The sequence below is a fragment of the Alosa alosa genome, chromosome 11 (assembly GCF_017589495.1).
Source record: "Alosa alosa isolate M-15738 ecotype Scorff River chromosome 11, AALO_Geno_1.1, whole genome shotgun sequence".
Lineage (NCBI taxonomy): Eukaryota > Metazoa > Chordata > Actinopteri > Clupeiformes > Clupeidae > Alosa > Alosa alosa.
Window position 1 is genome coordinate 10,653,934 of NC_063199.1, and position 27,194 is coordinate 10,681,127.

Here is a 27,194-nt window from a genome sequence, read left to right on the forward strand (position 1 = left end):
GTAGCAGCACTGTGAGAACAGACGGCCTGTAGCTGTGTCCATGGTAATGGCTGCTAGATGGGGAGAAGTCAGTATGGCTGGAGGCCACAAGGAGAGCTGCCTGTTTTCTGGGCTCTGATGCCTCCTGCATGCTGATTCGCTGTAGCAGGGTTCCTGTCTGGACTAAAGGCATGCCCACTGATGGCTAATTGAGCTGATGGGAGAGATAGGGCCCTCAGGTGTAGACCAGGTTAAGGAGGGGCTTCACTCTGACCACAAAGTCTTGACTGTGATTTCCCAAGCCTGTGTTATGAGGAAAGAACAAGCCTAGACAGCCTAGACTGCCTTTCATTCATGTCTGTTTGGATTTTGGATGAAAATGCATTATGTAATAGAAGAAGATGAATCTGTCTTTTGTACCAAACCAAACATTCATGAACAAAGTCTACCTATCACCTATCAAAATGCAAAGGTGTGTTATTACTGCAGCTCTTTGCTACCAAATGCACACATGCCCATACTCTTTCTCATATACATGTATATGTGTTTTCAACCAAACACTCATCGTCAAAGACAAACAATCTTGAGGCTTGTGTTTACTCAGGCATATTCAGAAACAGTGTCATGTGATGTTAAATAGGCTGCTTGCTGATTGGCCACTGTGGGAAATCCCATACCTACAGCACAATAAATGTAACATCATTCCTGTGTATATCTGAAATATGTTTTTATATGTATTCATTATTAAGACATATTTTATCAGGGTTGGTTTTATGTTCATCATAAGTTCAGCTTTAAGGACTAATTTATCTAATGTAATGCAATTCCCTGAAGCGTCTTTGTGATCCATATCCCAGAGGATTGAAGATCCCAGGCTTCTGGCCATGGGTGTGGTAATCTCTGTTGTGGCTGGCACAAATGATACATTAGTATATTAGTGTTAACAAAGACTCTCAACAAAGAACCTCTCTGGTGACCAATCACTTTCTCCCTCCTCCTCCCTAATTTCTAGGCCACTGGTAATACTTTGTCATAAGTGGATATTAAGAGTGGCAGATCACAATTCAGTGCAAAGAAGTCAAAGAAAGAGTACAAAATATGTCATCACAATAACTTTAACTCAACCTACCCGCCTCAGGACAATGTTCAAATCATATAGGCCATGTAGCTAAACACAGTATCATGAAGTAAAATATAATTTCCAGTTTCAGTGCTCAACAACTGGTGTGAAAGAAGACAATTACTGTGTTCATCTAGTAGAGCATCAAGGTTTTTTTTCCTGACCAGAGGCATACATCAATCAAATAGTTGACATGTGAAACTATGGTAAATTGGGTCACAATATCAGTAGAAAGAGAACAGCATTCCTGATGAGGAATTTTAGCAAGGATCATGAGATGAGGCATTACACTTGCCATTTCAGAGCTTCTCCATCACCCACTAAATCCCAGTTTAACCCTTTGGCTGTAACCCAGTTCCATAATAATAGCTCATCTGACACTTACTGTAGCAACTTGGTTTGAACCGTTGTTTGTTTGTTTGTTTGTTTGTTTGTTTGTTTCTTTCTTTCTTTCTTTTTTTCTTTCCATTTTGTTTCTTGTCATCAATTACAATGGGCTGATTCCTAACCCTTCAGAAGATCACCATTCAAGGTTAACCTGACTGCTCCTCTTCTGTTTGTGTGCTTGCACTGTCAGTGCGCTACCTCTCAGAAAGCCTGAGTAATCCTCTTACTCTGCCTGCAGTCTGTATGCCATACAGATGCAGGCTCCTTATTTATAAGACAAACAGATGTACAGTAAGCCTTATTGTATGTGTATAGACATGTTAACTGTATATCAGAATGTTTTTGACCAGTTCAGACAAAACAGACCCGTGACAGGAGACAATGTAAACAACAAAATAAACAGGAGAAAGTCATTGGAATGTATATTGAGTTTGTATAATTAGATTAGTTTGTAGCATTTTAGTAGTATCAGTTAGTGTAGCAACTGCCTGGTTAAGCCACAGAAAGGTGACAATTATATGTTAAGCTTTACAAACATGTCGGTGCCTTCAATATGTGTGTGTGTGTGTGTGTGTGTGTGTGTGTGTGTGTGTTGGTGCCTCTTTGATCACCTGGCATTACACAGGAAACCAGACCCCTTTCAGCAGCAGCGGTTCTAGCAGCACTGCAGGGCCAGCCTACTGATTGGATGAAACCCAATATCTTAGGTTTACATGAAAGAGGCCCAAGCAGCCTGTTCCTAAGATGGGCTGTGTTCTAGTGTTACCTAGTACTCCTCCTGGGTTAAGATCACTTCAGCTTGGTCCCTGCTACTGCTTAAAGAGGCACTAGAGATTGTTTAAAAACATAGTGAGACCTAATCTTGCATCAAAAACATGACAGTTAGCACTATTTGCGTTTGGTGATAAATTGAACCAAATCTTGTTGTAAATGCTTAGATTTTTTTAAAATCACAAAACAATGGTATAATGAAAGTGTTTAAATCACAGAACTAGGGTGTAATGAAAGTGTTTAAATCACAAAACTAGGGTGTAATGAAAGTGTTTAAATCACAGAACTAGGGTGTAATGAAAGTGTTTAAATCACAAAACTAGGGTGTAATGAAAGTGTTTAAATCACAAAACTAGGGTGTAATGAAAGGGGTTGGGTGGATGGAGCAGAGCCAGTGGCAGGTATGGAGCCCATTTCTCCCTCTCATGACCATATACTACCTTTCAGGTGAATTTGAGGAAGCTATCTTAAAGCATGTCTTTAAAAAACTCTTTAAAGAAAATTAAGGAAATTAAACGATCGGTGTTGCTGAGACTTCTTGAAACTTGAGCAAAATGTTCATCTTTTGGGATTCATCAGCATTTGTAACAGACACAGGGAGTAACAGACTTAGTTACAGCCTCTGCACATCTTTCTCCTAAGACTAGTTATAATCGCTAACTGAACAGTGTCTGCATCATTGTTTACGTGTACAAAAACTTCATGATGTTTGCTCAGGTGGGGTAGTCAATATGAGACTTCAAAGCTGAACTAACATGTTTCCCACCAGGTGCATTTCTGAAGATAATGTCATGTGATGTAGACAAAAGCCAGACAAAGCTATAGTAAGCTGACTCCAAGATGTAGTCCTCCATTGATACTGAATAGTGAAGAGCAGCTTTCTGTGTCCATCTCCCAGCAGGGAAACATATCCTCACCTCTTGAACTGGCATTGCAAATGGAAAAGGTTTTCATGTCATTGCTATTGTGCTTTACATCTTTCTCACTGATCCTAGAAGAGAAGAAACCCCATTTACCAATTGCACGTTAGTGTTGAAGGAAGCCAGATACAGTAGCATGGTACATAAATGAAGAAAAAAAAACAGGGATCCACATGGAAACAAATAAAAGTGAAGTGAACTTGAACTAACACTGATGTGTGTGATCTCTCAAGGAAGTAAGGCACAAAGATGTTTGGGCAGTAATGAATATGAACATTTGCAATCAGATGACTCAGATCATGTTTTTGTTTAATGATTATCATGGAGTAGGACAATAGGCTAGGTGATTCTACTATAATGCCACTTAAGACCTCTAAGAAGGTTATGATCCCCCTCACCCATGAGCCACCCTATCATAAAAGCTTGACAAAAATAGTGGTGTTTTGTTTTTGAAAAGAAGGGTTCAAGTTCATGTCTGAGTTTTCTTGGAACATTGGCCCATTAAAACAAGTGCATGATCAGTGCAGCTCCACACCCAGTTAAGTGGTTCGGTTAACCTCTCCCTGGGGCTATTTATTAAGGCAGTACGGCATTACCTCTATTCCCTATGTCTCCTTTGTCAGCTATTGTTGTACGTCAAGTCAAGTCAAGTTTATTTATATAGCGCATTTCATATACAGAGGTCATTCAATGTGCTTTACATAAACAAAAGCAAACAGTAATAGCAAATAAAAGCATTGAGAGGAAATAGTCATAGAATAGTTTAAAAGGTAAAGATCATGATAAAAAAGAAAACAACATTATTTAAAAATAAAGAATAATTAAAAAGACAAAATAAAAGACACAAGGTAGAATAATTTTAAAGGCATATTCAGAATTTTAACTCAGTGCAGTAGCAGAAAGCATCTGAGAACAGTTTGGTCTAGATTTAAAACTACAATTAGGGCATTTTTGATGTCATCCGAATGTTGGTTCCAGAGCAGAGCTGCATAGCAGCTAAAAGCTGCTTTACCATGTTTAGTTCTAACAGCAGGTTTTACTAACAGGTTTTTCTCCTGAGACCTGAGAGGATGAGAATTTGTGTACTACTGAAGCATGTCTGATAGGCATTTAGGACATGCTCCATTTACTGATTTATAAACAAGCAGTAGGCCTAGTGACAATTTTGTGACTTACTGGAAGCCAGTACAGGGACTAAGAATTGGAGTAATGTGGTCAGTTCTTTTTGAACCCCAGCTGCTGCATTTTGTATCACCTGAAGCTGTTTAATAGTCTTTTGAGGAAGGCCAGTAAAAAGCCCATTGCAGTAGTCAACCCTGCTGGAGATAAATGCATTATGAGTTTTTCTAAATCATGTTTTATGTAAAAAATGAAATTACCCACTTAATAAAACAGTTAAAAGAGTTCTTAATAATATTTATTATGTTTTCCAGCTGACCTGGTGCAAGGATATGGCTTTAGATCACAGAAAAAATTCACAGAGAACATAGACTGGTCTTATGCAGGTGAGTGTTTCATTTATATTCCATGCAAAGTGAAACTCTTTTTTACAGATATTTTGAATGAGCAAATATCTGTAAGTGTTGTGATATTGTAATTAAACCATACTTCAAATCACTCCAGTAAAGGTGGAGTATTATTATTAGAAATATGATCAGGAGTTAAATGCCTATCATTATATAGCACAGGTCCTGAATCCTCCCCTTCCCTGATATTTTATACCAGCATATTATGATAGGTTCTTTTAATGCACACCTCTAGATGATAGAAACAGCTGTAAAATTGTTAGGATAAGTCATTTGTCTTAAATGCCATTATGAACTCACAAATTATACTTTAATAGAAAAAAAGCAATGTATTTTAAAGTGTGCAGAGATACCATAGCATATTGTGTTTGACACAGATGTACAAACATTACAGTAAAAATGTCTTGATTGAGATAAGGGTTTTGAGTTTCAATTTGTTGTGATTATGTATCAAGCTCAGTGTCAGTATTTAAGAGTGAGTGCTAACAGCTTTATCTAGCAAAGGTGCTGAGTGGTGATGTGTTGGTAAAGAGTTATCCACATGCATCCATTCTGCGCTGAGAAGGTCTATCACTGAGGGAGTGTGTGTGTGTGTGTGTGTGTGTGTGTGTGTGTGTGTGTGTGTGTGTGTGTGTGCTGCACTGAGAGGGTCTATCACTGAGGGAGGGTGTGTGTGTGTGTGTGTGTGTGTGTGTGTGCGCTGAGAGGGTCTATCACTGAGGGAGGGTGTGTGGGTGGCGATGGAGGAACTGAAAGGACCTGAAAGTGTCTGTGTGAGCTGCACTCCATTAGTGGGAATATTTTCATCCAGTTGTGTCTCCATGTGCAATGTGTCCAGGGTGGGCTCACAGCAGAACGTTTTGTAGAGGTATGTGAGGTTGCTGGTATGATGTGTGCTTTGCTCAGTGCTACTTAGTTATTATGAGCGTCCTGTTATTGTGAGCATACCCCTCAGCCACTACGTTCCTCCAAAGAACGCCATCTGGCCACCTACACACACTGCAACGTAGGACATCTCAGCATCTCAACATCTCAGCATTTCAGCTCTCCACCAAACCTTCATCATTTAAATTGAGCTAATATCCACTCAGTGCAAAATCCTTGACTTGACTCATCTTGTCCTTGTGTGCCTTTGTGTCAGGTGGGATTGCTACTGTGGTGAATTAATAGCATACAGTACATACATTTAACGGCAATGTCTGTAATATGTGATGAGATAAAAACGGCTGAAGTTTGGATTGTTGTATTTTCTACTATGCCTAGTCATAGTAATCCTTTATAATACCCTAGTTATTTTATACGTCCCTCTGTAAATGAGTTTAAATGAGACGATGTTAGCAGTGCTCAAGAGAGTTGAGAGAGTTTTGAGGCTGGCTTTTCAGAGTGAAGGCTGTTGAGAGAGTTTTGAGGCTGGCTTTTCAGAGTGAAGGCTGTTGAGAGAGTTTTGAGGGGGTGGAGCCATGTCCAGCAGAGTAAAGTGTTTATTTACATTTTTATATACCCCCTCAGGAAATCAAAGTGCTATTATGGTCCAAACGGTGCTTGGTGGTGACATTCAAAAGCATTTTCTAAATATTTGCAGTTGCTAAACATATATCAGTCGCATAATATTAGCGAGATTAAATATTGGATAATTATTTACTGTGTTATGACGGTTTGTGACACACTCAATATGGTCACCACCAACCTCTGTCATTAAATGCAGAATCCATGACAATTATGCATCAGAAAATATCTGACACATTTTTCTTCTGTGTATTTCCCCAAAGTTCTGTAAGTACCATGGAGAATTTCCTGAGTCTTCAGGCAGCTCTTTTCAGAAAGTAGGCCAGATTCGGTGCTCGGCTCTTCGTTTGGCACACTGGTTAGTCACTGGTGTAATGCTTAGGGGTACCTTTTGCCAAGGCTGTTGCAAGAAATGTGCACATTAATAGAGGATGTGTTATTTAGTACTATTATACTAGTACTAGTAATGAAGGTGGAACATTCTAAAAACTACTTGATAAAGAAATAACTAGATGATAGGAGGTGAACTGCCCCTTTCTTTCTTTCTTTCTTTCTTTCTCACAGTCATTCATAAATTCCACTACTCCCTCCCTCCATGCCCCCCTCCTTCCCTCATTCAGTCTAACCTCCCTCAGCTTGCCTGCCCTTGCGTCACAACAAACCAAATCTGGGTGACACATGAGACTGGCAAAACAAAAGGGGCATTATAGGGCCAGGCTGCCTGCAGACGGGCGGGCACAGGGTGGCAGATGGGGCATTGTTCCTAACCTGTGCTTTGAATGCCAATTCCACCCCTGTTCCTCTCTACCCTGGCCCTTCTCAATGATATTGAATGAGTTCTGCAATGAAATATTGACTGGCGTTCCAGTGCTACTGTAACTCTGTTGGCTTTATTAGGATGAGTCATGTGAGGTCAACTCTGCTGTGCGTCTGAAATGGATGTGTGAGTCAAATGAAGCCAATGTAGCACGGAACATGAGTAACACCTCCTGGTCTTTAAGATATGTGAGATTTTTGTGGGGGTGGGGGATGATGGAGTGGCCATCAGAGCTCGGCCAGGGGCTTGAGGTGTTTGTGGGGCTTGTGGCGTGCTGTCAGTTTTCCCTTCTCTAATTGGGGAGGAAATGTGACATCTGGAAAGGGCTTGCTTGTCATATTCTGTTCATTGCTGTGTGTGTGTGTGTGTGTGTGTGTGTGTGTGTGTGTGTGTGTGTGTGTGTGTGTGAGAGAGAGAGAGAGAGAGAGAGAGAGAGAGTGTGTGTGTGTGTGTGTGTGTGTGTGTGTGTGTGTGTGTGTGTAAAAAAGGCAGTGAGGCATGAGTAACTGAATTTCCATGTGAAAGAACACACTTCAGCATGAGAGCTGAGAGCGGCTACTTTAAAAGCAGAGAGGAGGAGCAGGAGGACAGAGTGAGAGGAGAGGAGGAGGAGAGAGACAGATGAAGAGAGGCCTTCTCTACTGACACTACTTCTGCACTTGATGATTTGACCCCTGTTTTGTAGAATGGTCACAGGTTACTTTTTCACCAGGTCAGCCTCAAGCTTATAAGTACTTTTGCTTTTAAGAGATCTTTTAGTTCTTACAGCCTAAATAAAGAGATTTTCACACTGATTCTCTGAAGAGAAATTACACACTGTAAATGTAAATCTTATATATATATTATGAAGAATAAGATATATAATATATATAAATCTTTATTGTTCAATCACCATAATCGATTTATCAAATGGAGGATATCCATAAAGGGACTTTCATCAAATAGAAAATGATTAAATCATCTCATCAAATGGCTAACATCCATCAAGTCAAATCGAAAATGTGCAAAATAATCTCTTATGATGTTAAAAGGCTACGAAACTACTGAAGGTCACATGAGGACAGTCAGTTGGATTTGGTGTTATGCCTCTTATCTTAGCATTCCAGCTCCACCTGCTCTTTTACATAGATGTTATGGCTGTAAGTATGTAATTTCTGTTTTTCCTCAGCCAGAGACACAGTTTTCTTGTTTGCTATCCATTTGAGCACAAGTACAACACTTCCTCTATACTGATACATGGTGCATGGTGACTTAAAATACCTTTTCTCATTCAGTGCCATAATTTCAGTTATATGTGACATCATACATTATGTGTATGTTTAAATTCTACTTTGGTATAAATGCTCTGGACATTTAGCTGTCCCTGTTCACATAAGAGCTTACCTAGATGTTGTTGCTCATGCAGTATTCTAGGGTGGTTATGCCTACAGTGCTTATGCATTTCACTGATCCGGTGCATATCAGAGACAGAAACTAAAGACAGAGTTCTTTTTTTCAGTGAAATGTATTAGAACTTGGAATGCAGAACTTGTATTTGCTTTTAAATATCGTCATTAATATTTTAAATCAACATTTCTTGAGTGTTATGAATATGTGTGTGTCATTTGAAACTAATTAGAGATTTGATTATGTGGTGTACCATTTCATGTAGTATGCTGACAGATGTGTGTGTTGCTTGGTGCAATTGTGGTGCAATGTTGTCTGGTTTTAGATGTATTGCCAACGGTAAAAAATAATTTATGTTGAGTGTCTTTCTCTTTCTCTATCTATTTCCCTTCTACCCTCGTGCGCACGCACACACACACACACACACACACACACACACACACACACACACACACACACACACACACACACACACACACACATACACAGGTGTGCGTGCTCACGCACACTCACACGATACACACACACACACACACACACACACACACACACACACACACACACACACAAACAGTACATAGGCAAGGTCTCTCACATCACCCTGCTCTTCAGAGAGCAGCTGGCACAGTGGCAGATAATGTATGTGTAATATCTATGTAACATTACATCCCAGCCTCCTCTGCTTCACCCAACTGGAACTCTCTGAGGGCAATTGACATGCTAATGGCCTCGACCTAGAACTGAGAATGACCTCATTCATCTCAATTGTCTTTGGCTAAAGAAGCGTCCCTCGAGAGGACCCCCGGATTAAGCGTCCATTGTACCAGTAAATCTATCTAATAATGTACCTGTCATAGTGTGTGCGTTTGTTTGTGGATGTACAAGTGTGTATGTGAGTCTACGACTGTGTGTGGTTTAAGTACTTGAGGAACCAGATCTGTTGCTGCATTCAGTGTGTTGTTTTGTGATTTAAAGTAGTGGTGAGGTGACTCCTGTTACCCAGAACATTTATTTTGTTTGGGTTTTTACTTTTCCACTCTGCACTAACATCGCTTTCAACTTCTCTAAGTAGTTCATCGTGGCTCTCAGAACAAAACAGAAGTTACACTGAAGTTACAATGCAATGCACATTCTTATGTTCCAGGAACTCTGAACCAAAACAACTGGGCAAAGAAGTACCCATCATGCAACAATGCCAAGCAGTCACCCATTAACATCGATGAGAGCTTGGCACAGGTCAAAGTTCAGTTCCAAAAGCTAAACCTTCAGGATTGGGATCAGATGACGTCCAGCAGGACAACCGTTAAGAACGACGGGAAGACTGGTACTAGCTGTTCTCTATTCAGTGCTTCCTAACATCTTCCCACGGGAAGACTGGTACTAGCTGTTCTCTATTCAGTGCTTCCTCACCTCTTCCCACAAATCACTTGACAAAACAGATCCACAGAGGACCACATGGAGCCATTTGTCTAACATGTGAAGAGTGGTGTAGGGAGGGACAGTGTTACATAAGTCCTTGTTTACTAGTTCCAGTAAGATCCATCTACTCCCTTCCCATTCCTCCTTCTCTTAATCTCCTCTCCTCGTCTCTTCTGAATGAGGGCACAGACATGCCTGCTGTTTAGCCAGTCATCTGAAATGTGGCCACTGAAGAAATGTCTCCCCAGTCTCCATATTCCAATTACAGATGGTTTCATTTATTATTGTTCAAGCAGTTTTTCTCTGCTTGCCTTTCATATATTTGCCAAAATAGCTCAGCTGCACCATGCTCTCTCTATCCTTACAGTGGCCATAGAAGTTGATGGAAATTTCCTCATCAGTGGAGGAGGCCTGCGATCCACATTTAAAGTGGGGAGGATCACCTTCCACTGGGGCCGATGCAACGCCACCTCAGACGGCTCAGAGCACAGTCTAAATGGCATCAAGTTTCCCCTGGAGGTACAGTACGCACACCCCCAGCCATGCACTGTATGGCTGTCAGATTAGGTTTCATCAGAGCACAGAGGAGCTTTAATGTGCCAGGTGTGAGAGGTATTATACACTCTGCACTCCATGATTATGACATGAGTGATGTTGACTCAACTCCCTATTCTGCCATGTCATCACTGTTAATAAATAAAGGTGTTAAATCTGTCTGTCACCAACAATGAGCATCACTGACAAGGCAGTAGCCCTGATATGTCTGTCCAGATCCTAACAGCTTTGTGTGGGTGGTGCAGATGCAGATCTACAGCTATGAGGAGGGGAGCTATAAATCCTTGGACCAGGCCCTGAGGGAAGGAGGCAGAATCACCGCCTTGGCCGTCATGTTTGAGGTTAGTGAGGCTGGGCTCCGTCTCCCAAGTGTAGTTGCTCACTACCATGCATTTAACGTGGGAGCGCCACTGCCAAATGTGAGCCGACCGTATTTGAGTCACACCTACATGATGCAGAAATACGGTGTTGATATTCGGTAGTATTCCGGTCATATTTTAGTAAGAGCTAATAAATATGCTCTTATTTTTTAATTTTCCAAAATTACACTAGTGACACTACCAAGGTAGTTGCTATCATAGTTAGCAACTATGCTTTGGGGAAACGGACCCCAGATTAATGTGACTTCATTCATTCATTCATTCATTCATTCATTCATTCATTCATTCATTCATTCATTCATTCATGTCATGACTCATGGCCATGCTGATTTTTTATAGGCTAGTAATGTAAGACAAAAGAAATCCACCAATCCATTCAACAAATGCAAGAATGATAAATCCATCATTCTTCAGTCATTGAAAACAGTGTGTGTGTGTGTGTGTGTGTGTGTCGATGGTAGATGAGCTAATTAATGAAATCACCTGTGTTAAATGCACAGGTAACCAATGCATGGTAGGTCTGTTACTTTCTGAAGCCGTATTTGTACACCTCTGTGTGTGTGTGTGTGTGTGTATTTGTGAGAAAGAGCACAAATAGACTCCAGACCTGTCTGTACTAGCTCAGAGAGGGTGGCACACCCTGCTTTCATGATCAGTATAGTTACCGGAGGCTACTGCTTAGTAATGTGTCACAATCTACAGTTAGCTGACCTATGCTGACCATGCAAACCTCTGCTGATGTCTGTGAATGTCTGCATGTAGCGTTGTCTGCCTGTGTCATTGTACAGTAAATATTTCTTAGGTCACTCATGCCTATTGATTGCTTTACTATACTTTTACACATTTATTTGGAGCTGCCATTTCTGTAGTTTGTGGGTTCCAAGTTATATTGTAAGAACACCATTTGTGGACACAATGGCAAAGCATGTGTGTCCGGCTTTCTGAAACACTAATGATAATCTGAAAATGAAGAATGTGGACAAGAAGGATGACTTTTTAAGGTCAAAACTCAAGCTTAGTTATGTCTGGATTTGGAGGACATTTGGCCTCAGTCCCAGGTCTTTTGGCTGCCTCGGTAAGAAAGTGAGGGACATGCTTCTGCCTGTGACTGGGGGATTTGATGGAGTTAGACATGGATGAAGGCATGACTGCCCATACAAAAGAACTAACTTTACTGAGGTAGTTTCCCATATTTTCTGGGGTAGAATTCCTCTTTCATTGCAATTAAGTAAAACATCCTGCTGCCAGAAGCATTATGAAGCTTGGCATATTAACAACCTAAAATCACCATGCAGCATGCATTATAGTTTTGGACATTTAAAGAAACATTTTCTATTTGCTATGCTAATTACAACTTCGCAGCTGGAACAATAAGACATTCATAGTGTAGTGGCTTAACTTCAACCCAAACTTCAAACACCTCTCTCCTTTCAGTGGCCGGCCACTTGTGTTAACTGAAAAATGATCTGCTTATCCTCACAGACAAGTGTTGAAGACAACGACAACTATGTGGCTATAATAGAAGGTGTCAACAGTGTTAGTCGCTATGGTACGTGAAAATATGTTTGCACTCAGAATGCCTCTGTTTAATAAGAGATTAAAGTTAACTTAAATGTAATTAATTTATTTAATGTATTATGCATCTGTTTGTGGTTGGTGTTGTGATTCTCTTTTGGGTTTGCCTCCCCAGGTAAAAGTAGTGAGCTTAGCCCCTTCTCTCTGCTGGGCCTCCTGCCTAACTCCACAGAGAAGTACTTCATCTACAACGGCTCTCTCACTACACCACCCTGCTCAGAGACAGTGGAGTGGATTGTCTTTAAAAACACCGTCGCCATCTCTGACATACAGGTTCAACAATAACACTTGTTTTCACTCAAGCTGTCTGTCACTCTTCTCCTACTTTTTTCCGTGTGTGTGTTTCGTGTCACGTGTGTGTGTTTGTGTGTTTTTTGTGTGTATGACTACCTGTCTCTGTGTGGATCATTTATTTGTATGTGTGAAAAGGTTGTGATCTGACAGGTCTTACATTGTGTCTGTACAGGAGTCAGTGTTTGCATTATTCTTTGTGCTTGCACTGTCTGTCCTGGTCATGTTTGGGTATGGGATCTGTTTGTGTGAGGGGCCACCTGTGTTTGAGAGTCTTGTCAGGAGTATTTGTAGAATGTAATGACAACCTGTGGAGACTTGTCAGTCATCAGTGGAGAACTGTCCAAGGCCTGACGAATGAGCACACCCACTCACTCACTCATCTCTCCACAAAGCCATTTGCCAGTCACGTCCTATTGATGATAGTAACCGCAAGCTACCAGTCACGATAACATGTGTGCTAATGAGCAGGTGGTATGATACTCTCTCAGCCATTATTGTCAAAAAAGGCAATTCAAAAAGAGCTAGTTTCTGTAAGTGTACAGTATGCCTATATGTTGGGACTTGTTGTTGGGAAGCCAGTTGCACAATTGCTTGCTCTTATTTGAAAGTGCTCAAAGCACTCAGAGATTACGTCACATAACTTTACGTGTCATACTTCAAAGCAGACTAAACTCCTTAATTGTGTGAGTCAGAGGTAAACACACCACGTAACACTATGTCAGGCAGGTGAGGTTAGCCTGGGGTCCTTTTGGCATCTAAGCACTTAGGCAAAGAGTTTCATTAGTCACAGGCCGTCAGAGAGAGACAGGAAGAAGGGAAGGGTGTCAGGAGACACACTTGTCACCCAACCTCTCTCACATATTTGGGTGCATGCTAACGTGTGTTTGTTTCCAGTTCAGTTTGTTTCCTGATGTGTAAATGTTTAAGTAATAATTACAAAACTCTAGAGCAGTTATTAAGTCAGTGATGATAGATACATACTTGGCTAGCTCTGTATTGTTTCTCTGTGGAACTTGTTCCCCCAGTTCTCCCTGTACCAGTTCAGGTGTTCTGTGTTTCAACATGAGTTAGTCCCAGTTTGCATTTAGCCAACTTGTGTGTGTGTGTGTGTGTGTGTGTGTGTGTGTGTGTGTGCAGCTGGAGGCCTTCTGTGAGGTGATGACTATGCAACAGGCGGGGTATGTGATGCTGATGGACTACCTGCAAAACAACTTCAGAGAGCAGCAGGAGCAGTTCATGGGACAGGTGTTCTCTTCTTACACTGGCACAGAGGAGGTGCCCACGCCCAGTATGTACCGCAACTACACCCCCAGACACACACACACACACACACACACACACACACACACACACACACACATACACATGCACCACATCATGACATACAGCTCTGTGGACATGGTCACATTAGAAACTGACCGTATACTGAGTTGAATTGTGCGTGAAATGTGCCTTATTGTCCTCGTTCAACCTCACTCACGACTCTTTACAGTATGGAAGTCACATGAGCAAATCTTACCCATAATTGCCTTTGTCTACACAAATGCCCATGAAACCGTTTTTCTGTCTGTGCATTCATTATTCTGCAGCCCCCCTCTGGGCACTTTTGCAGTTTGTAAATAGCACAGGCTGTTTTGACCCACTTCCAGCATGCCACACGCAGAGTTGGGCTGGCCAGGCTACTCCCGCTGCACACGTCATGTTAAAGCTGCAGTGCAACATTGATAGGTCAATTTCAGTGCAGGTCAATATCATGTCATTACCCATCTGACGTAGCGGATTATGGGCATGTGTATCTATGGAGGGAACTAGTCCCTTGCCCTAAAGCTAGCTGTGTGCGTGCCTTACTAACCCTGCCACCTGATTGACTGTTTGGCTGGTGCTTAGACTGGAAACTGTCACTGTGAACTAGTTTACTTAGAGCTTTTCCACTCCACATCCACTAATTCAGAAGAAGTTCATGCTGTCCTTCCACCAAAAGGCAAATGCTACTTTTTCCTGGGCTCAGGTGTTCCCCTCTTTCAGATTGCCTTGTATTTGTTGCATTTTGTTGTTGTGCATATATTGGCCTACATTTGACAACTGCCTCTGTATTGGAGACTAGAGAAGTAGAGTAGTAGTAGTAAAGCACTTAAAACATGGCATATAAACATGGCATATACGTGTGACTTCTGTGATTCCTCATTGCTCTCCATTAGAGATGGCTGTTGGGAATCTTCAAAAAACGTCTACAGACTTATTATTCTGTTTAATTCTATTTGAACTGTTAATAATGTTGATATTTTTAGGCTGTTAATTTGAATGTTTATTCTATTAATTAAAATGTTATTGATATGAGTTGTGATGTGATGTCTGATTTAGTGCACTACTGTCTACACTTCCATGGCTAATATTTGTACACTTTGATTGCTTTATATCTCTTGAGATGACAACAGTTTATATTGCTGCCAATCGGCTCCTGTCCCATCAGTCATCACCCGGATGGACACGTACAGTATCTCTGACATGCAAGAAAGGGGATTTTCCATGTAGACTTTCTCGCTGCCCTATTTTCTCAGGGGTCATGTTGTTCTGCTCTGAGTTAGTGGAACACGCAAACACAGATCTGTGGAGCATGTATACACAAAGTCTGTTGGCTTTGAGCCTCCTGCATCCTCCTGTAGAATTGAAGTCTGATTTGTCGGAGTGCCTGTGTCAAGGCCACACCCTCTGGTGGCCTGCACTGCCCTCCTGTGTTGAAAGAGGGAGGGTCATGTAATGTGTGTTTTAGGACCATTTATCAAAATCATGACCATGTAATGAAAGGATCCCTCAACAAGTTGACACATTTTCTTTTGCTCTTATTCAAAAAGCACTCCACTTCACTCACGCTTACATTTGCCACTTACTCATTCACAGGGCTTTTGACCAATCGCCCCTGAAATGTAGTTGGTCAGAGACAGCAGACACACACAAAGTGAATTTCCTCTTGGGGATCAATAAAGCTATCTATCTATCTATCTATCTATCTATCTATCTATCTATCTATCTATCTATCTATCTATCTATCTGCTATGGAGCAGGAATTGAAGTGAGCTGATAATGTACCAACCTTTTGCAGTGTGAGTCAGATTTATGTTCCCTGAGTTATTAGTGACTCCCAAGTGTTTTTCTGACTCATAGTGACCAGCCAGAAAAATACAGGTTGTTTGCAGATTATTGATCTTTTACACATGAAAATTATCAATGGGATTTGAACACATTAATCTCTACCTGACATGCCCTGTAGCACAAACTTCATATCATAGAACTAGAGAAAACTCTTCCCCTGGTCTTACTCAAACACAACACCACTGAGTACTCTCCCCCTGGTCTTACTCAAACACAACCCCACTGAGTACTCTCCCCCTGGTCTTACTCAAACACAAGCCCACTGAGTACTCTGAGGTTCTAATGGCTCTTGCTCCTCTCCAGTCTGCAGCTCAGAGCCCGAGAACGTCCAGGCGGAACCGCACAACTACACCAGCCTGCTGGTGATCTGGGAGCGGCCGCGAGCTGTGTATGATGCCAACATTGAGAGGTACTCTGTCACCTACCGCATGACACAGAGGGATGACACACCCGGCATGGAGTACCTGACCGATGGAGACCAGGATGTGGTAAGCATGTTATCTCCGGCTCTCACAACTATTCACACTTATTCCATGGTTTATGTGCTTAGATATTGTAACAACAATTATTGTAACAACATTACAAACAACAACAAACTACAAGCACACTGGGTAGAGCTCTAGTCAGTAACTCAGAAGAGTCCACAAAAGTATATAGTATCACTTCACGTGACTACCAAATTGATAAGTCAATAATTAAAGCAGGCAGTCCATAAATGCAGCATGTACAATGTAGTGTACTTCATGTTCACATGCTGTCATACCTGTGGCATGTACTGTATTCATCAGACAGGAAACTGTAGATGTTTTTGGTGGGGTGCCCTCTGTAATGTAGATGTTTTTGGTGGGGTTTCCTCTCTAAACTTTCTTCCGAATGCCACTAGGGGGCGATTCTCCAGGACCTGATGGCCAACACCAGCTATGTGATACAGGTTGTGGCGGTGTGCACCAATGGTCTATACGGCCGCATGAGCGACCAGCTGATCGTGGACATGCCTGTGGATGACCCTGGTAAGACTGACTGAGCCCACCAATGCTGTCTCAGTGGAGACTGATTTCATAACCCCTGCCTCTTTCCCAAAACCTTTCTTTGTGTTCAACTCTAAAGCAATATCTTGCAGTTAAGCATCATTACTCATAGGATTATCTGTTGCAAACAGTCTCTGTACCTTAGATCATGACTCCTGAAACTGACGAGCCAATGGATTTTTTAAAGCAGTTCAATGAGTGCCTCAAAGTTGAAAGTTTCATAAATACTTTTCATATGATCAGAAAAGGTATATGGCCAGATGGCTTTGATCCTTTGACGCAAATGATATAATTGAAGACTACTAACTAGTTGGGGGGATCAAATTGAATGATGTGGTTCCCCGACTAGCACTAAGCATGTGAGATGTGCCCTGTGATTGCTGTCTCTAATTGAGCACAGACACCTCTTCTTTCACTCTCTTTTCTCCTCTGTTATCGAGTGCCACGTAGACTCACAGGTGCATGTGTACATTGCACTTGTTCTCGTACTGTATTCAGTCCTCCGTACTGTTTGCCTTTCAGTGTTGGTTTGCTCTGTAGTTCTTCCATGCGGGGCAGCACGCTTTCTGTAGCTTCTATGAAGAAAATATTGCATGCCCTTTTGTTAGTATTACTGCTTTTTAAGAAATAAGGTTATTTTGAGCTAATCATGCCAATGGCTGTTTGCTTATTGTTTGCTTATATGTAGCATCTGTTTAAGTTGGGATTTGGTAAAATATTCTGTAATTTCTGTCTATTGCTGATAATAAACTAATATGACTTGGTAAAACTGCTGTGCATCCTATTTCAGTGTCCATGTGCATGGGTGTGGTGTTTCTCACCAGATCTTGTGGAGCATATTTTCTTTCGGTTCTAAGAAAGTTTGGCAGATGGTGGATGGGGTAGGTGTGCCTCTTGTGCACTGATAGGTTCCCCTCAGGCGTTGAGAACGTGGTCGTGTGCCATGGCACCTCCCTCCCTCAGACAGATATCTCCTGGAACTCTCGTCAGTCCATTTTGAGCGTGTCCTCCAACCTGATGCCATTTCACGGTCTCAGTCCCTCTCGCCCCGTGCTTCATAAACTCATCCGTCCGTCCATCATGACCCCCATTCTGTGTAACCTCTGTCACCCGTCCAGCAGGTAAGCGCCGCTGAGTGGCCCTCAGCTCTCTGCGTGGTGTGTGTGGACAGCCGTGGGCTTGCATGAGGGTTTCCACGCTCCTCCTGTACTGCTCTTGTGTGACCTCAATCAAGCCTGCACTGACCCAGTCACACCTCCTTACTGTGTGTTTCACCCACTCACCCCGTGGGACCCCCACTCACAACATGCTGTGCAGAATGCCTCCCTGTCCAGATCTAAAGCTGTCTGTCAGAATATAGATCTCTCTCCCTCTCTCTCTCTCTCTCTCTCTCTCTCTCTCTCTCTCTCTCTCTCTCTCTGTCTCCTTTTTTCTGTTTCTCTTTCTTCCTTTCACCTGATGTTTGAACCAACAACATATTCCATATTCACAAAGACCTTTTCCATTTAAACACAAGTTGGAATATGACCTATATTAAGTCCCTCGAAACAAAAGTAATGTTAAATCATTGACCCTAATGATCAGTCTGTGAATAAAGAGCACTAAAATGACTCTAAGTGCTTTTGCACCTATTTAAATCTGTTCCTGACACAAGTGATTTCTCATAAACACAAAATGGTGGACTCTTCTCGGAGGTTTTGTTTGTATGTGTACGTGTGCAGCTCTGTGTGGATGCATACACACAGTTTTCCATGATCTCTCCCAAAATTCTGTTTCCATAAACTATCCTGCTGTTATAACATATAATTTGTGTTTGTAGTAATACTGTTTCCTTTTGTGTTAGGGTATGGTAATGGATATTAACATTAACATTAACTTTTTAGTTCTTATTAAATATTAATATATATTCATTAAATATTGTGTACTTGTTTTTCATAAAATAGTATGAGTATTTTAACAGTTCTACATTTTCTTTCAGAGACAGACCCTGATCCTGATGAATCATTTGACTTTGAAGAGGTAAACATGAAATTCTAAATTGGTTTGTAATGGTAGGTAGAACAGGTAGAAATTAGCAGAAATCAATTGTTTCATATGCAGCATATTCTGCACTGGTCTCTCTGCAAATCAGTCAAATTAGCATGAGTAACATGAAAGAATGAAGAGCATGAAGATTGATCAGATAGAGTTTAAACTGAAGAAGAAGTATAATAAAATATCAAGCCCATGTGCTTAAATCTCCATTATTCTATGAATACATATGATGTATATCTTCTCCTTTCTCCTCTGTCTATGTGTGTGTGTTCTCAAGGACTACCAGCCCAACCCATTTGGGGTCAAGCCCAGTGATGTGCCTGTCAGAATCATTACAACCTCTCCCTCACTGACCACAACACCCAGTCAGGCCACCACCCCACAGCTCACTGGACAAGGAGAGGGGCGCAGGGGCCAGAGCTCTCCAAAGCGACCCGACCTACAGCCCATCCTCACCACCGCCCCACCAGCAGAGGGCAGTAGCAGCCCTGGAGACCCAGAGGTCCCCGTCGTTGAGATCCTTAGTTCTAGCACGCGTGCTTACTCTCCAGTGACCACATCTACTTCCAACATGTTTGAAGTTACGACTACAACTGCCACTGTGGACGTGAAAGAAGCGGCTGTCCCGGTTACTGCTTCCGGAGGAGGCAGCGGTCAGCACACCACAGTGATTCCACTAGAGATTCCAATGGTGGTCACTCCCATGTCCTCGTACCCTGATGTCTCTCTCCGGCCCACTAGCCGTGGTGCATATCTCCCCACCACCACCACCACCACCACCACTGCTGCCTTCGGCCGCGTCCCCCTGAGGAGCACCCAGCCGGTGTTTAATGGTGAGAGCCCAGCTCCTGCACTGCCCTCTCTGTGTGGCCCCTCGGCCCCCTCCCCCTGTCTGCATGCCAGCCCTGTGTCTGCGCCGCCTCCCCCCAGTACTGTGCCAGTCTTGTCCAAGTCCCCTCCCAGTCAGGAGCTCCTGCATGACCTCTCTGTGCTGCTGTCCCGTGACGCCACTGTCCCCTCCACCTCCACCACTGCCCACCCCCTCCTACCCTCCAACCCCTCCCCCCCTCCTTCCTCCCCCCCCGTGTCTCTTGGGTCAACAGGCCTGATTTCCAGCTTTAGTTGTGGTGATGACAGAGGTGGTGCTGTTAAGGAAGGGGATGATGTTTGTGGTGAGGCCATGTCTCTGGGTTCCTCTACGCTGCTCCTGGGTGTTCCGCCGGTAACGTATCACGAGACTCTCCCACTCCACACGTCACTCGACCCCTCTGCCGTGGGGGCGCAGTGGCCTGACTCAGACAGGCTTTCTCTTCTTCCCTCTTCGCCTCTGGCCACTGCATTCGCACTGAGCTCTCTCACGTCCCTCCAGCCGTCCCTCCCACTGTCCAGTGACTCCCTGGCGGAGGCTGCGTCCCTCTCCGGCAGCCTGGGGGACTCGATGGCGGAGTGGGCGGACTCGTCCGTGCTAGCCCTGCATGCCCCCAGTGGGAGCCCTCTGCATGCATCCTCTCTCTTCCAGCTGCTCTCCAGCCTGCCTGCAGGCGGCGACTCGAGTGGCCCGCCGCTCTACTCCTCCACTAGTCTTCTAGAACCTTCTTCTCTGTCTTTCTCTTCGGCCTCCGGCGCTGAGCCCCAGCTGCTGTCTCTGTCCACTGCTGCTCCTCTCTGTGGCTCCCAGGCCTGTAGTGACCCGCTTGTTTCTGTTGCAGCCACCAGCCCTGTGTACAGCCAGACCCCCCCACCCCTGGGCGCCTCCTCCACACCTCCCACCCCCTCCGCCCCGCTCCCCCCCGCCTCGCCCTCTCAGGCTCTGGGCCCGGGGGCCCCGCTGGCCACGGAGGGGCCGCTGGAGAGCAGCGCTTCTGGCTGGGCCCCCGTGGACCAGGAGTGGGAGCGGGGCCAGGCCTCGGCCTCAGCCTCAGGTGAGGAGAGCACGCTTCCCTACCCCTTCCCCTCCGCACCTCCCTCCCCTGCCAGCGCCCACGAGGAGCCGGATGACAGCGACGACGGCCACTCCTCCTCGTTCTACTTCGAGAACGAGAGCGTGACCGAGAGTGCCATCACCACGGTGATGAGTGGGCAGGCTTGGGCCGCGGGGGTGGGGGACGAGGAGAGTGGCTCGGGGCAGGAGAGCCTGACCGACAGCGAGACGTCCTCGGATTTCAGCATTCCCGAGCGAATCGAGAGGGACTCAGAGGAGGAGGAGGAGCCAGTAGCAGGTAAAAATCATGCAGCTCTGACCAGCACAGGTCCTTATCTCATCAAGAGGGCCCCTGTGTCCGAGGGGCAGCGCAGATGACCAGGTGAAGACGTCAGCATCCTGGTCAGACTGCTTCCCTGTCCAGTGAACCACACAGAAATACTCAGGAGCTTTTGGGTAACAGAAAGCAACTAACCAATCATAAATGCCTATTCAACCAGCTTAATTTCAACTTTCTGCTAAAGCACGGTGGCCGTAGAGGAAGGTCAACTCATCTAAACATGGAGACCTGCAACAGGATCATTTTTGCTTTTTTAGTCCTCATACAAAAAAAGCACAACTTCTGTGAAGAAGCATTTTATCATAATCATCTTTCCTTGGTCTGTTTTTTTTTTTGTATTAACATTTTATATTACCATCAAACGCAATCTAATCCAGCATGTCTGTACCTTTGTCATCATGCAATCCTGGTTGCAAGATCAGGTATTCCGTTTTCCATCGTCCACTCATGCATCAGTGTTGATACAGCATTCTTTATACAGTCACTTTATTCATCTGCATCACTATGGTTTGGAATGCCAGTGATATGAATGAGCACTGACTAAACAAACAGCTTTTTCCATCATACTCATGGGTACATATGGGATAAAACGAGTTCATATTCATATTGTCTCATACTCATAAGGTTTGAGAAATGTGGTTATTACATATTATTTCAAATGACAGCATTGTATTGCAGTTATCAACCTTTCACATGGGCCCAAACAATTCTTTTCCTGCCCTAGTCTGCTAAAATTTTTAAAAGACAAAAAAAAAACATTGAAAATAAGCTCTGATTAAGTGGAACATCATTCAAATGAATGAAGTAGCTTTCTAAGATTTACCCTCATATTGTACTGTATGTTCTGGCATGCTCTGTGATGTGGTGAAACACATTTTTAAGAATGTCCAGCAGGTGGCAGGAGAACTCCATCTGTACACACGGAATAGAGCATTCAGTAACTCAGTGCCTAGATTTAGTTTGGTCATTAAGAGAACTAATGATTCACACTGGGAATAGAGGAACTTGATCAATTAGATGTTATCCTTGTTAGATTGTTTTTGCCTCCGCAATGAAGATTTTTTGAGTTTTGCTATGAGGGCTTAGGTAGACAGATCCTGTGATTTGATGTCAGAACGGGATGACAGCTGGTCGTGCTGTTTGTTGGTTGGTTTATGACAGATACAGTGTCTTAATCTGAGAAATGAAATCGCTGGGATGATTGATGACCTCTGCTCCATCTTATATCAGGCAGGGGCCACTAGCAGATGAGAGGTTAAACAAACAGATTACAATAACCTATTGGCAGCTTTTAACATCCTGTAGATAATGAGAAATGGCCTAAGAGTAGTGGTTTAGATTGATGCTGTATGTTCTATTTACAGTTGTAAACATATTCCCACTGGTGCCTGATGCCAGATTTATTTTTGAACTAAATGTAATTTTTCTAGAAGGAAAATCTTTTAATTGCAACGTCACAATACAGGCCAGTTAGAGTTCAAGTAGTTTTAATGTGCAATATTACTATTGTACAATGACAACATGGAAATGGGAAGGTTCAGCATGTGAAAAGTGCAGTTTGTTCAAATGAGTGCCTTAGTGATGGCAAATGCTCTGTTTTACACCTTCCGAGGAGTTCTCATGTTAAGTTAGTTATGACATAGGGATGGTCTTCCTGTCCCCCTCAAACAGTATCTCTGCACTACTACCAGTGGCGTGTACAGTAGGGGCTTGCATGTCTGATAGTGTGCACTGTCACAGGGGCAGTCAGGTGTAGTCTGTGTCTAAAGGCCCATTGGTAACTCAGGAGAGGATTGTTTCTGTGCTCCTATGTTCCCTCATACCCTCTATACCCCCCAGCATTTCCCCTCAGCCAGCTCGCTCCCTTTCCCCTATTCTCCCACCCCAGCATGTGTGACATGTCCAGCAAGGTCACTGTGGTAGAAACAGGGTCTCTAAAAGTTTCTGAATTTACTATAGCAACAGTTCGCTGAGCTTGTGAGGTGATATCTTGAATTTCCCCTTGGGGATCAATAAAGTATCTATCTATCTATCTATCTATCTATCTATCTATCTATCTATCTATCTATCTATAAGGCAGCATTGGAGACATTCAGATGTTCAAGCACCCTTGTTGTGAGATGTTCAAAAAAAATAGCCACATACTGCATAATTACCAAACTGAGTAGAAAAAACTATGATGAGACAATGATTTATAAAATACCCGGCATGCATTCTTATAGCAGTTATTTGAGTGAGATGCATATACACTGTGTCTGTTCACCAGACTACCATTGTTTTCCTTCTTGTTATACATTTCGTCTGAGTGAATAGCGTTACAAGAAATATAGTGTATAGTGTAATTACACTTTGTGTATTTAGTTACAAGGTGTCTCAGATGTAGTTAAGATGCAGTTATGTTTAAGATTAGTATTTTGAAATATCCTCTGTTCTCTATTGCTCTGAGCAACTGCATATGTGAGCTGTATTTTTGTCATGTCATAAGCTGTTTCAAGCACAACTGGCAATGCACTATGTACATAAGTTAACATAACATATGTGTATACTGGTAACACCAAGGGTAACAACTGATAAGATGAAGGGTGTCTACTTTACTTTTAAGTTGAGGTGGTTAGTGTATTGGCTAAGGGTAGAGGGGTCTAAATCATACTTAGAAATCACAGGGGTTAGAAAGACAAGGAGCTGACGGTAATCTATTTAGGGATGATCAACTTTCATTTGTAAAGAGTTCTCCTGTTTGGTAAATTGATAACATTTATGATTCTGTCTAATATTTTGCTTGCTGTTCTTTCCCTGTTTCAGTGTAGTGGTTAGGTAAACGGTACAGAAAGGGTTTGCATGTACCAACACCGCATATCTTACTGTACCTCCCTCTCTCTCTCCCTCCCTCTCTCTCTTTCTCTCTCTCTCTTTCTCTCTGCCTCTGTCTGTTTTAAGAGGCCAGTAACAGTAGCCATGAGTCTCGGGTGGCTTTGGCAGGCAGTTTGGATCGCCAAAGGAAAGCAGTGGTGCCATTGGCTGTGGTGTCCACCCTCACACTGGTTGGGTTAATTGTACTTGTGGGCATCCTCATCTACTGGAGGTGAGAACACACACACACACACACACACACACACACACACAATCACACTGTGGGTGGGGTGGGGGGTGGTGGTCGTGGTGGTGGTGGTGGTGGTGGTGAGGGGGGTTGAAGGGTCACCCAGCCTCTTAAAACACTGATATTTGTCTGTCTTCCTGGGATTCCTAATCTCTTAAATCCCAGGGCCAATCCACTCCTGTGGCCCCAAGTGAGGACACCAACAAAATCCTTGACAAACAACACCTACTGTACGCCTACCAGTAGAATGATGCTTCAGATCTCACAGTGTGGCAGAATAGCTTATGTCTAACATACAGGCTGTATAGCAGGGGACCACTTTTCAAACATGTACAAAACATTACGAGTAAAATTAATGTAGCAAAATCAACATGTAAACTTTTAGTGGTTAGAATAATAATATTGATGTGGTGTTTTTATCTTAACATTTATAGATGCATTTAAGCTGTTATTGACTGAAGCAGCCATGTTTTCCATGGTTGCTGGGCATATTCTCAAATCCAACTGTGAAATAAGCAACTTTGGAAATCCTATCAAAAGGCTAGTATTTAGAGTGTAAGTGAGCAAGCCCCACGGGATTGTACATTTTCATTCTGTCCTTACACGTTGAGCTTGGAAACATGTCTTGCCCTGTCTCACGTTTGTTGTTGAACTGTGAAGACTGTTAACGTTAAGCTGGTAATCTTGGAGCTGGGAGATTAAGACCCAGCTTGATTTGTTTGTGTCTTGGCGTTGGACTGAGGGAACTGAAGCGTGCGCTGAAAAAGGGGCCGCACTAGATTGCATCCGAGACATGTTGTAGCCATGTAAGATGCTGTGGATTTCAGTAATATGCTTCATGTTCTTGCCTTGTTCCTGACAGTAGACACGGTGCTCATTTGGGGACTCTGCAGCTGTGCTTTTGATGTGAGCTCCAGTTGTGTCTTAAAACGCCTACATTTAATCTGTGGGACAATTTTGTGGTGTTTAATCCTTAAGACGAAGTTGTTCACCAAAATATATTATGGTTGATGCTTTAAAAAAGCTATTGGGGATTTAATAAAAACATCTTTTTTGCATTTGTGTTTTTTCCTGATTAAAGCATACATATTGGGTGTATGCTTTTTAATTTCACAAAACAGTGATGTTTCACCTCAGTTTTCAAGGGCCCTCTGTCATGACTGTAAATAATGTCAAGATACAGTTCCATGCCAGGCTGAGAGAGGGGAAGGGAAAGGCAGAGACTGGATGGACATGTGTGGACACTAGCTCCCTCAGATCTTCTGAATGCTGCCGTTTCTCTTTGCAGGAAGTGTTTTCAGACCGCTCACTTTTACATAGAAGACAGCACATCACCAAGAGTTGTGTCCACACCACCTTCACCCTTAATGACCCCCACAGGTAAAACACAGACAGTGCTTTCAGGCACACAAATGCATCCCCGCGCAATACGAATGCAAACTACAGGAAGTATGTGTTGTATTGATGTCACTGATGTTTGCAGCTTTTAAAAACCTACCTTCTTATCAATCTCAGACATTTTTTGCTAGATGACTAAATGTATTTGTTCCTCAGATGAGCACCAGGCACTCTCAGTGAAGGATTTTGTCAAACATGTAGAAGAGCTTCACAATACAAATTCTTTTTCTCGTGAATTTGAGGTGGGTTCTCATTGTGGTTTATACACACACACACACACACACACACACACACACACTCTCTCTCTCTCTCTCTCTCTCTCTCTCTCTCACTCTCACACACACACACACACACACACACACACACACACACACACACACACACACACACAGTGGTTAATTATGTGTTAGGGCGTACTCACACTGGGCACGGTTCACTTGTACCATGGCAGACTACGGTTCTCTCCCGTTCTTGGTCTGCACTCACACTGCATACTATCAAACTGTACCCAGGAAAACGTACTTGGGTATGGCATAGTGTGAGTACGCCCTTACTGCATTCTCAACTTAAGTAAGAGTGTCTCACAATTATCTCATGTTGTGGGTCATAATGTTTGAGGTTGTATAGCTTCAACCTTTAAAGGACACTGTAACTAATAAGCTTTGAGTACATACAGTAGGGCACAGAGCTGTAGTGCAATATACACTTGAATTACTTTCCAACCATTTGAGGGGAAGCTTTTTGGAAGGAAATATATGTTACAGATCATCACATCAGTGTACCATTTTACTAGCCTGATGTAGCCATACTCAATTCTAGTCAGAGTATGAGTCTGATACTGCTCCATTGGGATGTAATTATGGGGCGTGTTTCAACCAATACAGGGGGGAAATGCCTCTGCACTCAATTGGATATACCTAACCAATCAGAGCAACGAAATAGCTTACCGTGAGATGTAGGAAGAAAACACAAACCATCCTTCTTCTCCACAAATGCCTTAACATTGTTTTCTGGTCTTTTGTAAAAGTTATTGTGTTGTCAATATCTCCTACAACACTCATTAGCGAAATCTAAGAGATACATAGTAGGGTAGGCTATTAGGAAAAAACTGATGGCCTATATCCCCTCCGTAAAAATAATTCTGTTGAACAGTGATATGCTACAAACATGTTATAAACAGCTGGGAAAGGCTGTCGCAAATCCCTCGAACAGGTGGTCAATCAGAGATTTCAAACAAAAGAGGGAACAACATGTCACAATGCAACAGCGCTGTTTTCCCTTGATGAAAGTGAAACCATGTTTAGACGAGGCGCTGTTGCTCACCTGTCCATCATCGTAAAGCCCGATTTGATTGGTCCACCAGATCTAGGGCGAGCATAGTTTCTCCACAACGGAGCAATGCCAGACCAAACTTCCCGACCTCAAATGTTGAGGGCGGGACTAAGTTTAGCTGGCACCCAAGCTACCATTTTACAAGAACTGATCTTTGATAAAAATAAATTAAAAAAAACTCATTGGTGTGAGGTTCATTACCCATTATTGGTCTATTTTTTGTTGACTCAAGCATGTTTAATAAACTACACAGCATGTA

General features: G+C 42.9%; 1 protein-coding gene across 5 annotated transcripts in view; it reads left to right on the forward strand.

Annotated features, from left to right (window-relative positions):
• ptprz1a (protein tyrosine phosphatase receptor type Z1a) overlaps positions 1 to 27,194 on the forward strand; it is a 45,126-nt gene that overhangs the window by 11,690 nt on the left and 6,242 nt on the right. For 3 of the 5 annotated variants that reach the window (XM_048257020.1, XM_048257021.1, XM_048257022.1), the window contains exons 2-16: positions 4,611 to 4,682; positions 9,557 to 9,736; positions 10,199 to 10,350; positions 10,632 to 10,727; positions 12,249 to 12,315; positions 12,457 to 12,614; positions 13,773 to 13,923; positions 16,089 to 16,273; positions 16,669 to 16,795; positions 18,792 to 18,832; positions 19,125 to 19,680; positions 20,557 to 21,066; positions 24,046 to 24,190; positions 25,494 to 25,585; positions 25,760 to 25,845. In XM_048257020.1, coding sequence (XP_048112977.1) covers positions 4,611 to 4,682; positions 9,557 to 9,736; positions 10,199 to 10,350; positions 10,632 to 10,727; positions 12,249 to 12,315; positions 12,457 to 12,614; positions 13,773 to 13,923; positions 16,089 to 16,273; positions 16,669 to 16,795; positions 18,792 to 18,832; positions 19,125 to 19,680; positions 20,557 to 21,066; positions 24,046 to 24,190; positions 25,494 to 25,585; positions 25,760 to 25,845 — 2,618 coding nt within the window. The remainder of the gene's footprint in view (positions 1 to 4,610; positions 4,683 to 9,556; positions 9,737 to 10,198; positions 10,351 to 10,631; positions 10,728 to 12,248; positions 12,316 to 12,456; positions 12,615 to 13,772; positions 13,924 to 16,088; positions 16,274 to 16,668; positions 16,796 to 18,791; positions 18,833 to 19,124; positions 19,681 to 20,556; positions 21,067 to 24,045; positions 24,191 to 25,493; positions 25,586 to 25,759; positions 25,846 to 27,194) is intronic. The other 2 variants (XM_048257023.1, XM_048257024.1) reach the window with 1 other exon arrangement.